This window comes from Carassius gibelio, chromosome B23 (genome assembly GCF_023724105.1).
Source record: "Carassius gibelio isolate Cgi1373 ecotype wild population from Czech Republic chromosome B23, carGib1.2-hapl.c, whole genome shotgun sequence".
In the NCBI taxonomy this organism is placed as follows: Eukaryota; Metazoa; Chordata; class Actinopteri; order Cypriniformes; family Cyprinidae; genus Carassius; species Carassius gibelio.
In genome coordinates, this window is record NC_068418.1 from 5,754,104 (window position 1) to 5,767,023 (window position 12,920).

Sequence of the window (12,920 nt, forward strand, 5' to 3'; positions counted from 1 at the left end):
TTGTGGGCCGCATTTGAAGGATCCTACGAATTTGGACAGCCTTCGTCGCGGCGCTGTGACGTAACATCCTTCAAATGCGTCCTCCGAAGGATGTAGACCCTGAATTTGGACACAGTGCGTGTGTGTGTCAGGAGCTTTTTATAGTCTATGGTCAGGTGGCTTCATAAGGGACCATTGGACACGCGCAGGCTGTGTGAAGAAGCGCGTTGCTACTCGAACCTGTTGAGTCAGTCAGTAAAACAATATAAAGACAACCAGATATTAAATAATTCTGGGCAATTGTTTTGTTCTCATGTCTGTTTTGGAGCGGACCATCAGCGTGCGCTTTCGGTAGCATAAATACAAGTTGTCCGCGTCCGGATCGCTCATGCGGAAAGTTTAACAAGATAAACCTATAGACAGTAAAAGAAATAGGATAAACCTCGGAGTACTCGTTTAAAAATAGTAAAAATAAAATAAAATAAAAAACACGCCTTCTAAAAGAGATTGCAGTCAATCCAATATCCGTAATTCCAAGCGTCTAAAGTGATTGACAGGCAGAGTGCGTTCTCTGATTGGCTAAAAAGCGCGGGCCGCCCATGAGTCCTGATTCTTTGTTTGAATCTGGCATAGACAGTAAAAACCCAGGGGTGCTTCAATAAAATATGAAACCCTGCCCCCCTTGGAATCTGGAGATTACACAAGGGGCATCTGTCAAGTTTTATACACTTATATCCATGCCTTTTATATATGATAATAATAAATGTAATGTTTTATAAAATTTATTTAATCTAACATTACAAAAATAAAATCTTATTTATATTTTTTATTACACTAGTGAATTCATCAATATGTAAATGTTAGTGCGCGTTGAACCGCTTGCACCTCTACTGCGTAGCGTCATATTCACGAAAGGAAACGCGCGTCGGGTTTGTCCATAATGCAACGCAGTTTGCGCAGAGTTCAGAGTAATGGCGGCTGTGCTGGAGCAGCTCACGAGACTCGCGAAATGAAGCGACGGAGGGACGACTGCTGCTAACAGAGGGCCTTTAGAGGGGTTTGCGGGCGTGGGATCGCATCGAGAGGTGCAGACTTGGCAGCGGTTGAGGACTTTGATCGGTTGAGCGCGATGATAAAGCTCAAGTCCGACCAGACGCGCACTTACGACGGAGATGGCTACAAGAAGCGCGCGGCCTGCCTGTGCTTCAGGAGCGAGCGCGAGGAGGAGGTGAGTCCTTTATTCACTTAAAACTAACAAACACGTACACTTATTAATGTGTGCAGATGCAACTACAGTTGTGCGTGTCTCTGTGAGGGGTGTGGGTATTGTAAGGCCACTAAACGATCTCCGCTTACATCTCTTTGTTTGTTTTCGATAGAGTAAGTCACCTATTCAGTCAAATGTAACCCACTATTGTAATTTACCCCAGTATGACTCCGTTATTGACACTACTTTACAAACAAACAGTATTTGTGATCTCATTCAAATGTTTACCAACTCATGAAGAGGTCTTAACTTGAATTCGTCGGACATTTTACATGTGTAACGTTAAATGCCATGTTTTTATCTTGCAGTATAATCATTTAATGATTAAATAAATGATAATTGGCTATGATTATCAGGACCCTGGTGTTGAATTTATTATCTAAATTTGATACCCTCACTGTATCATGATATTGGCAAAAAAAAACACTTCCTGACTAGTATATCATGCTACAATAACAATCATGAAAGTAGTTTTGTCATTGAGAATAAGTGGATTGGTTTTATTTTCGTGTTGCTGTTTTTCTTAATGTTAGAATATTATAGAGTCTAGGCACACTAGTTGTTTCACTCTATACTGTATTTAATTGCATGATTTCCGTTTATTATAAGAGTTTGTTACTGCCATATTAGGTTCTGCTTTACTAAGAAACTGGAAATTGTATAAATAGATATCCACAAACTAGAACCCCCCCCCCATTCAATTCATGTAGCATTTAAGTCAAAGCCACTAAACGCATATATATTTGTCATGTTAAAATATCAGATTTATATTTGTTTACATTTGACAATTATAATGTAAAAAAAAGAGCACAAGTGTTTACTATGGTCTATGATCATGTATTTTGATGCCTTGTCAGATTGCCACATGTAACATCATAACAACGATATCTGTAGAATAGCTCATTTCATCCCGCTGTGTGTGTGTGTGTGTGTGTGTGTGTGTGTGTCAGGTGCTGCTGGTGAGCAGCAGGAGTCATGCGGAGAGATGGATCGTTCCTGGAGGAGGGATGGAGCCGGAGGAGGAGCCCAGTGTAGCTGCTGTCAGGGAGGTGTGTGAGGAGGTAAGAAACACCCCCCAGAAACCCTTATTATGTCTTATTTCATCTGTAAATGACGTTCCTCAGAGAGGGTTCGGTGGAGGATTCATTAACATTAATTCCATTAACTAGTCGTTTATCAGCATTAATGTCTGTTTACTGTAATCAGTAAGTGTACTATTCACTGTTAATGGACCCTTTTCACAAGACTGTGAGGACTTGCTTAACACTCATCAGCATCGTAAATCCTAAGTAAATTATTATTATTTTACAAAAACAAACGAGTGAACTCTAATGCGAGGGTGTCTGCAATGCAGCGTCTGCGGGAGGGACTCTTCTGACTGCTGTTATCAGTCTCTCTCTGTTTTCTTTTTCTTTTGATTGAAAGTCATGAAAACACTATATTTGTTTTTTTTGTTTTTTGCTATTTGAGCAAATATGAATGCAAAACATATATTTGTGGTACTCTCCTATTCACTTTTTTAGTGTATAAGAAATTGATATTTACTCTGATCAGATGATGTTGTAAAAGTGTTGTTTCCCGTTAGCTTATGATGCCCAGTGCATTAACCGTTCACTAATTGAATCTTATTGTATGTGTTGCCCAACTACAGCAAGCTGCAGACTTGGCTTCCTCTGTTCTTTTGCTTTTTATGGTCTTCAAATCTTTCCCCAGATCTCACGTCTGCAGACACTCACATGATGTTCTTACGTTTCCAAGCTTATTCAAATAATAGGAATTGGTCCAAATGTGTGGATTTGGATATTACCGGATGAGAATCAAATGTGGTTAAGTTCTGTTGTTGGGATGTTTGTTTGCTGCAGTATGTGCAGAACCTGTTGGACCGTTCTCTTCAGCTGGTGTCCTGTGCCCAAATCCATCCTGAAGATAGTTTTATATATAGTGACCATGTCAGCCTCAGTCCTAGCAAACATGAGCGAGACGAGGGAATATTAGCTCTGTGTGTGTTGGTTTGGAGGTTATCCAGCCTTGGGCTTGATCAGTTGTTCCTCCACTCCACTGATTTCTGTGCAAACTTATTCATGTTTATCTGCAGAGAAGTGATTATGGTGAAATAAGAGGTTTGAAGATGCTGTAAAACCTTCCAGGATGTTATAAATCTCCTGATTCAGTGTTTCACACTTCTTCTGTTTTATTCCCGCAGGCAGGAGTCAAAGGTACATTAGGACGTTTGGTAGGCGTTTTTGAGGTGAGTGTTTTCTGATGGTGTAATCAACAAAGACAAAAAGACATGGACTCCACAACAGTGTTTTAGTGCTGCAGTGGCAAGCTGCAAAAAGATTTCAAGAATAACGTTCCTTTATTATTAGTATCTTGCATGAAAGTTTTGATTTAGAGAGTAAAGTACACCAGTAAAGTAAGAGAATGAAGTTGCAGGATGTGATGTTTACATTCCCCCCCCTCTTACACATTAATGTATCTCACAGCTCATATTTACACAAACACTACCTTTATTTGTCATTGCCTTTAAAGGCACATAGTTTGGGAAACTACATTGGGCAGAACATAAAAAAAAAAAAAAAAGATTATTCTTTTAATCACAATTTGTAATAATTTGATATTTACATCCAATTAATCAAAGAAATAATATATTGATTTATTCTCAAAATAATCGTTAGTTGCAGCCATATTTTAGATTATTGCTTGTGATTTAGTATTTCCCATGAGGCCGCTGAAAACAAGTTGTTCTTCACAGAACCGGGACAGGAAGCACAGGACGTATGTCTATGTCCTCATCGTCACTGAGGTCCTGGAGGACTGGGAGGATTCAGTCAATATTGGTAAGAAGATGCTTTATTTGTCAAATCCATCATTACGTGATGTATTTAGAAAGCGGCAGTAACCGCATCAGTTGAATTCAGATAAGCATGTCTTTGCAATTTTGTTTTATCCAACTATGCTTGCTTGAGTTATCTGGTTTGCTCTAATCAACGTCAAAGATGCACACGGATCCACTTCTGCAGTTGCAAGCATTGCCATATAAGCCAGTAATGTCCCGGTGCGCTGCTAATGGACGTGGTGTTGTCTGGTGTCTCTCAGGGAGGAAGAGGGAGTGGTTTAAGACCGAAGATGCCCAGCGTGTGCTGCTGTGTCACAAACCTATGCAGGCGTCTTACTTCGAAGCCCTTCAGCGGGACCGCACGACCAGCAACGGCACGTCTCTGGTGTCCACCTACAACACCAATCACAGTTCTCTCTCCAGCCTCAGATAACCAGCACCGCAAACACAGAAGCCTCGGCCAAGCTCTCCCTCAGTCTCCACCTGTTCCTCACAGACTGAACTCCTACTGCAAATACTATCACCTTTCTTCTATTTCAGCGTGTTAATGTCTACATCACATGAAAGCTGATTGCCTTACCAGCCTTTTTTAGTGTTCAGATGAAGAGCACAGTAAGAAATACTTGCATGAGTCCTAATGCCAGGTTTACTGAACGCAACTACACTTTACTCTTGTGTCTTGAAATAGGTTTCAAGAGAAAGCTGTTTGTACTGATGTTTGCCTCTAGCCTCTATTGATATACTGTTATATAGAGTTGGTATTCATAGGCTTCGTTCTTTAAACTGCTACACAACAGCGCTCACTCTTGAATTGATCAAAGTCGTTGAAATCGTAGTCTTATTGCCAATATTACACACTCATGTTGGGAGTTTCTCTCAAACGTTAGTTTTCACGAGCACATTTTCAGAAAGTAGTGCTGTCCAACCATTAATCGCATGCCAAATAAAAGTTTGTTTACACAATATATACGTGTGTATATTTCTTATGTATATATAAATACACACACAGTATATATTTTCTAAGATATTTACATATTTGTATAATTATTATATACATGTGTGTGTATTTACATAGAGATAATAAATGTACACAGCACACACGTTATGTCAATAATAGTGTGTTTTGGATGCGTTTAAGGGTTTGACCGCGCTAGTCCTAATGTCGCTGGGCTTTACTGGTTTGGTAGCGCACTGCTTGCCTGATCAAGATCGTAGGAGCGTCTTCGTCTTTGGGCTCTAGTGTGGTGCTTTCTCTGGCTCTGCAATCCCAGATGTGAGAAAGCATTTAAAGAAGTGGCCTAATGTTTCCTGTGTGCACTGGTTTTGCTGTGGTCCAGGATTTAATGCAAGCGGTCAAACACAGGACCGTCTCAGCAGCGGTTGATGTCCGATTCTTCTTCTCTCTTACCGTTCTTCTCTGAGGCTTCGCCAGCAATGTTCATAGCACAGTGGCAACCAGTTTCTCACTTTTAGTTGTGATGATCTCAGTTTTGTGTGTGTCTGCTCATAAACTATAAGCAGTTGTGTATGCGTGTGGATCTGTGTGAAGTAATGTGAATAATCCCAGGACTTGATGCCAAGGTTAGCTGTCTAGCAGATGAACTGCCTCTCACGCAAGAGGGTGGGTTTAGTTTGAAATGTTTACAGCTTGATTGTAGTTGCTGTTCAGACACTGGATATTCACTTCGACTGTTAATGGTGCCATTTCCTTTTTGAAATGCACTTTTCTAGGTCTTAAACAATTTAGTCTGTCCTAATTATAAATGCTTCTTTTTTATGATTAATACGATTGTCACTTCAAATGCGAATTGTTAAGGTCTCGAGTAAACTTCTCTCAGCAGTATTTCAATGTTTTGTTTCTTCTTCTCTTAAATCAGAAAGCACAAAGGTTAGTTTATTGTGGTAAACTTCTAAAATGACCAAATCTAAAATGTTCTCCATGGGCTAAAACAGGACATCTGTCCCGTGTTATTGTAATAAGATTAGTTAGCTGAACCCAATCCAGAGCTGGTCCTCCAGTGTTTGTATGAAATGCTTCTTGTTTTTCAGTAGTGAACTCAAACCTGTGGCAGAGGATGCTGATGCATATGATCAGTTTCTGCACATTTATTGCAACCATTAATGCAATCTAAATAAGCGATGACCTGCGAATCACTTCTCTGCAGCTCTTATAACAGACTTGTCCTTCATTTGTAAATGCTATGTTATGAAAAGAAAAAAAAAATCTTGGAGTTTTTACACTTACTCAATTGTTGGTGTTGTAGTAACATTTAAAGAATCTCAAAGTCGTCCTTTTCTAACGTTTCAAGCACACTGTTTTTACTCTGTATCACTCTGCTGTGTCTGATATTGGGGAAATACATGTTGACCCAAGATTGTGTAACAGTTGTGTCAACAGTCTTTAAATAAAAACTGAAAAGCTTCGTGCATCTCATGAATTGCAGTGGCAGGCCAAAGAAACCCGCACTGACAGTGACTTACAAATAGTTACTGATTCCATGTTACATGACAAAAACTAGTTAGTAATATAATCCAGGACATTATACATGTTAGCTAATATAATCAGGCTGCTCTTAGATTACTCGTTTATCACATTGATTTAAATAGGACAATCTTGTGTCCATATTGATATAAAAACACGAAGAGTAAGAAAATCCATTCCATTGCTGCAAATCATTTGACCGTAAACCCAATGTTAGAGAAACGTAACATGCAAATGTGATGCTTGTTTATTAAAATATCTGTTTTAAAATCTTAGGGTACTTCAAGTAAATATATTAGGTGAAAGAGGTGAACAAAGTTGGGAATCCCTGCATTACATGTAAAAATAAAAAATAACATTTTAAATAAAACTTTTTCCAAAATATTTCTCAAAATTGAGATTTATACATCACAGGAAAGCTAAAAAATTAAGTTTCAATATATTTACAGTAGGAAATTTACAAAGTATCTTCATGGAGCATGATTTTTACTTAATATCCTAAAGATTTTTGGCATAAAAGGAAAATTGATCATTTTGACCCATGTTACTTAAGGTTTTGTGTTCCAGGGTCACATATATAGATTGAAGTGTGTATGTTTAAAATGAAAAAGATATGTTTATCTTTTTATGTTGGCTTGATTTTTGTTTACAGACCGTTATCTAAACAAATCAACATGCCATACTTGAAGGAAAAATTGTTCCAACCACGCAAGTTTGTGATGATGATTTTTGCAACTGTGGTTTTGGGAGACACTGAATCATTGAACTATGTTAGTAACAATGAAACTTGTGATCATAGTTGGTTAAAAATGCTTTTGGGAAACACACCTCAGGTTTGTGGGTTAGATGCAAGAATGAGCACAACTGGTTAGTGAAAACCTTAATCAGTTTTAAAGACTGACTGGAGTTTGAAGTCAAGTCACCTTTATTTAAATAGCGCTTTAAACAAAATACCCTGCGTCAAAGCAACTGAACAACATTCATTAGGAAAACTGTGTCAATAATGCAAAATGATAGTTAAAGGCAGTTCATCATTGAATTCAGTGATGTCATCTCTGTTCAGTTAAATAGTGTCTGTGCATTTATTTGCAATCAAGTCAACGATATTGCTGTAGATGAAGTGACCCCAACTAAGCAAGCCAGAGGCGACAGCGGCAAGGAACCGAAACTCCATCCGTGACAGAATGGAGGAAAAAAACCTTGGGAGAAACCAGGCTCAGTTGGGGGACAGTTCTCCTCTGACCAGACGAAACCAGTAGTTCAATTCCAGGCTGCAGCAAAGTCAGATTGTGCAGAAGAATCATCTGTTTCCTGTGGTCTTGTCCTGGTGCTCCTCTGAGACAAGGTCTTTACAGGGGATCTGTATCTGGGGCTCTAGTTGTCCTGGTCTCCGCTGTCTTTCAGGGCAGTAGAGGTCCTTTCTAGGTGCTGATCCACCATCTGGTCTGGATACGTACTGGATCCGGGCGACTGCAGTGACCCTCTGATCTGGACACAGACTGGATCTGGACCTCAGAATAAGAGAGAAACAGACTAATATTAGCGTAGATGCCATTCTTCTAATGATGTAGCAAGTACATCGGGTGTTATGGGAAGTGTTTCCGGTTCCGGTTTACCTAATTAATGCCGCCTAAACATCCTTTAACGGATTTGGATATTAAAAGCATATTAGTATGTTATGTGTATGCCAGGTTAAAGAGATGGGTCTTTAATCTAGATTTAAACTGCAAGAGTGTGTCTGCCTCCTGAACAATGTTAGGAAGGTTATTCCAGAGTTTAGGCGCCAAATAGGAAAAGGATCTGCTGCCCGCAGTTGATTTTGATATTCTAGGTATTATCAAATTGCCTGAGTTTTGAGAACGTAGCGGACGTAGAGGATTATAATGTAAAAGGAGCTCATTCAAATACTGTAGTGCTAAACCATTCAGGGCTTTATAAGTAATAAGCAATATTTTAAAATCTATAGGATTGAAGATGGGAACACACTTGGTTTAATGTCCATATAAACACTTCAGAACCACAGACAGTAGCTACACAACAACAGTGAGGTGGAAAGAATCACTAACTGGTCAATGTTTGGTTGGTTACACGCTGTTATCTCTTATGCTTGGGGACATCTGCCAATCAGTATTCAACATCAACTACTTAAAATATCCTTATGTTAGGAACATTTTTCCCACAATCAGCTAAAAGTGTCCTCAGTCTCAGGCCATCCCAGACATATTTGAGTTTGTTTCCAGATGTTAACTGATGGACTGGAGTGTTGTGGATTATTGTGATGTCTTTATCAGCTGTTTGGACTCTCATTCTGACGGCACCCATTCACTGCAGAGCATCCATTGATGAGCAAGTGATACAATGAAACATTTCCCTAAATCTGATGAGGGAAAAAACTAATCTATATCATGGTTGGCTTGAGGGTGAAGTTTTTCAAGATTTTTATTTATTTATTGTTTTGTTAAATGCTCTTGGTCAGTCTATAGCGAAGAGGGAATAACATGAATTGTAACAGCTTCAGTTTCTGAGAACTATTCGATAGGTCACCTGGCTGTACTCCCACCCAGGTATTTGTGTGAGGGATATAACATTTTAATCAGTTTCATATAATGCTTTTATAAGAAAGATGCAAGTAGGTGAAAGAGTACTTGTCAGTCTTACTGACATCACATTTAATGTGTTTTAAATAATATTTATATCCTCAGAGCAAAGATTATATAACTGTTGAATGTTTGGCAATCCTGAACGGCAGGCATGGGTGTATGATTATGCATAAATATGCATATAGCCATCCACACACAAAAAATCAACGCTCTTGAATTCACACTGTCAGTGTTAGACTGAAACCTAGAGACTCCAGAAGAATAAGATGCAAAAATACCATGCAGTTTTCATGCAGAAACCAGTTTATTGTTATTGAAAAATGCATACATAAGCTTATAATATATGTATGGGCCATTCTACAGAGCTGGTGCAAATTGCTGTCCCACAACAACAACAAAAAACAGATTTCAATAGCATTTATGTAGTCAAATGTTTATTAAGATCCTTCTATGAATTATCTATTAAAACCCAAAATAATATTTAAAAGATTAGTAAACTTAATATGTTTGTAATCTTAATTTTGGGGTAATTTCAATTGAGAGGTGGCTGTCCCGAACCCTCACCCCTAAATGTCACTTTATGAAAATTATATTTAAATAATTTGTGTATTTCTTTTCCATTGTTATTTTTTTAAAGTATCTTTTTGATTCTTTTAAAAAAGTGAAGTTATATATACACACACACACACACACACACACACAGGTGTGAGTAGATAGGTCTCATCATTCTGAGGTAAATGTGCTTAAAAATTTGAAAAATCTGTGTGTATCTTTAAAGGGATCATTCACCCAAAGTGAATATTTAATTACTCATCCTCATGTTGTCCCAGTCTGGGTCTGGGAACATTACACTTGTGCTTCTGTCAGGGAGCTCTCTGATTTCATCAAAAATATATTTATTTGTGTTCTGAAGATGAACAGAGTTCTTATGGTTTTGGGATGACATGAGGGAGAGTAAATAATGACAGAATTTTCATTTTGGGGTGAACTACCCATTTAAGGAACATCACTACTGAACATTTTTTTTTTTTTTAAATTCTGCAAATAAGCACACTTTTTGGGTGGGAGTTATTCCATAACATTTAGTTTTTATATGTACATCACTGTTCAGATCTGTGCTAGCTAGCCATGTGCTGATTAGCACATCTAAGCTAGGATCAAGTTCGTCATTACTGAAATGTCATCAATGTTTTGGTAGTGACAGAAGGGGACACATAATCCTTATATTTGTGGGAAATACACAAAATATTAGTACAGTTATTTTTTTTATTTTTTTTTTTTAAATTTTTAGTATTTTAGTATGCTTTAGTAGTGTTTTAGTATAAGTTTAAATTCTGTAATGTGATGTGGTTGCTACCAAAGCATTACTGTCACTATACCAAAAATGTGCTGTCACTACCGAAACATGGGATGTTTTATCCAAAATAAAATATACTGGATTAGCAACAATGATGTCATGGCAGTTTTTGGTTCAGTGTAAACTAATGAATCATTTTACTTTAATCACTATGATCAACTATTTGCCTTTTATAACGAAAAATTTAATTAAAAATACAACAATTATCATAAATCACACTTGAAATGTTGTTAAAATTCTAATAAAAAAAATTGCGCATATATATATATATATATATATATATATATATATATATATATATATATATATATATATATATATATATATATATATATATATATATATATACATACATATACAGTACAGACCAAAAGTTTGGACACACCTTCTCATTCAAAGAGTTTTCTTTATTTTCATGACTATGAAAATTGTAGAGTCACACTGAAGGCATCAAAACTATGAATGAACACATGTGGAATTATATTTGAAATTATGTACATAACAAAAAAGTGTGAAACAAATGAAAATATGTCATATTGTAGGTTCTTCAAAGTAGCCACCTTTTGCTTTGATTACTGCTTTGCACACTCTTGGCTTTCTCTTGATGAGCTTCAAGAGGTAGTCACCTGAAATGGTCTTCCAACAGTCTTGAAGGGGTTCCCCGAGAGATGCTTAGCACTTGTTGGCCCTTTTGCCTTTTGTCTGCAGTCCAGCTCACCCCTAAACCATCTCGATTGGGTTCAGGTCCGGTGACTGTGGAGGCCAGGTCATCTGGCGCAGCACCCCATCACTCTCCTTCTCAGTCAAATAGCCCTTACACAGCCTAGAGGTGTGTTTGGGGTCATTGTCCTGTTGAAAAATAAATGATGTTCCAACTAAACTCAAACTGGATAGAATAGCATGCCACTGCAAGATGCTGTGGTGGCCATGCTGGTTCAGTATGCCTTCAATTTTGAATAAATCCCCAACAGTGTCACCAGCAAACATGCTTCACAGTGGGAACAAGGCATGTAGAGTCCATCCGTTCACCTTTTCTGCGTCGCACAAAGACATGGTGGTTGGAACCAAAGATCTCAAATTTGGACTCATCAGACCAAAGCACAGATTTCCACTGGTCTAATGTCCTTCCTTGTGTTCTTTAGCCCAAACAAGTCTCTTCTGCTTGTCTTTCTTTAGCAGTGGTTTCCTAGCAGATATTCTACCATGAAGGCCTGATTCACACAGTCTCCTCTTAACAGTTGTTGTAGAGATGTGTCTGCTGTTAGACCTCCGTGTGCCATTGACCTGGTCTCTAATCTGAGCTGCTGTTAACCTGTGATTTCTGAAGCTGGTGACTCGGAGGAACTTATCCACCGCAGCAGAGGTGACTCTTGGTCTTCCTTTCCTGGGGCGGTCCGCATGTGAGCCAGTTTCTTTGTAGCGCTTGATGGTTTCTGTGACTGCACTTGGGGACACTTTCAAAGTTTTCCCAACATTTCTTAAAGTAATGATGGCCACTCGTTTTCTTGTACTTAGCTACTTTTTTTCTGGCCATAATACAAATTCTAACAGTCTATTCAGTAGGACTATCAGCTGTGTATTCACCTGACTTCTGCACAACACAACTGAGGGTCCCAACCCCATTTATAAGGCTAGAAATCACACTTATTAAACCTGACAGGGCACACCTGTTAAGTGAAAACCATTTCAGGTGACTACCTCTTGAAGCTCATCAAGAGAATGCCAAGAGTGTGCAAAGCAGTAATCAAAGCAAAAGGTGGCTACTTTGAAGAACCTACAATATGACATATTTTCAGTTGTTTCACACTTTTTTGTTATGTATATAATTCCACATGTGCTAATTCATAGTGTTGATGCCTTCAGTGTGACTCTACAATTTTCATAGTCATGAAAATAAAGAATATATCCAGTCATGGCCAAAAATATTGGCACCCTTGGTAAATATGATCAAAGGGGGCCGCTCTTCTGTTCCGATCAAAACATTAAACAGGTTCTCCCCACTCAGTGATGCACCCACTGAGAAACCTGATGAAAGTGCTCTAGTTATTGGTGATTCTATTGTATGGTACGTGAATATAGAGACACCAGCCACCATAGTCAAATGTTTACCGGGAGCCAGAGCGCCTGACATCTTGGCAAATTTAAAAGTGCTGGCTAATGTTAAACGTAAATACAGTAAGATTGTTATTCATGCTGGAGCTAATGATGTATGACTTTGCCAGTTGGAAGATCACTAAAAATAACATTAAAGAGGTATGCGAACCTGCAAGGACGATGTCAGACACTGTAATATGCTCTGGTCCCCTCCCTGCTTACCGTGGTGACGAGATGCATAGCAGATTTTCATCACTCAGTGGCTGGATGTCTAAGTGGTGCCCACAGAATAACATAGGTTT

At 38.4% G+C, this 12,920-nt stretch overlaps 1 protein-coding gene across 1 annotated transcript; it reads left to right on the plus strand.

The window, feature by feature from the left end:
• The first annotated feature begins 922 nt into the window (after window positions 1–922).
• Window positions 923–6,508, plus strand: LOC128011185 (diphosphoinositol polyphosphate phosphohydrolase 1). The gene is made up of 5 exons (XM_052593333.1): window positions 923–1,207; window positions 2,197–2,307; window positions 3,450–3,494; window positions 4,002–4,086; window positions 4,346–6,508. The coding sequence occupies exons 1-5, from the start codon at window positions 1,109–1,111 to the stop codon at window positions 4,516–4,518; spliced, it is 513 nt and encodes a 170-aa protein (XP_052449293.1). The 5' UTR covers window positions 923–1,108; the 3' UTR covers window positions 4,519–6,508.
• Window positions 6,509–12,920: the final 6,412 nt, after the last annotated feature.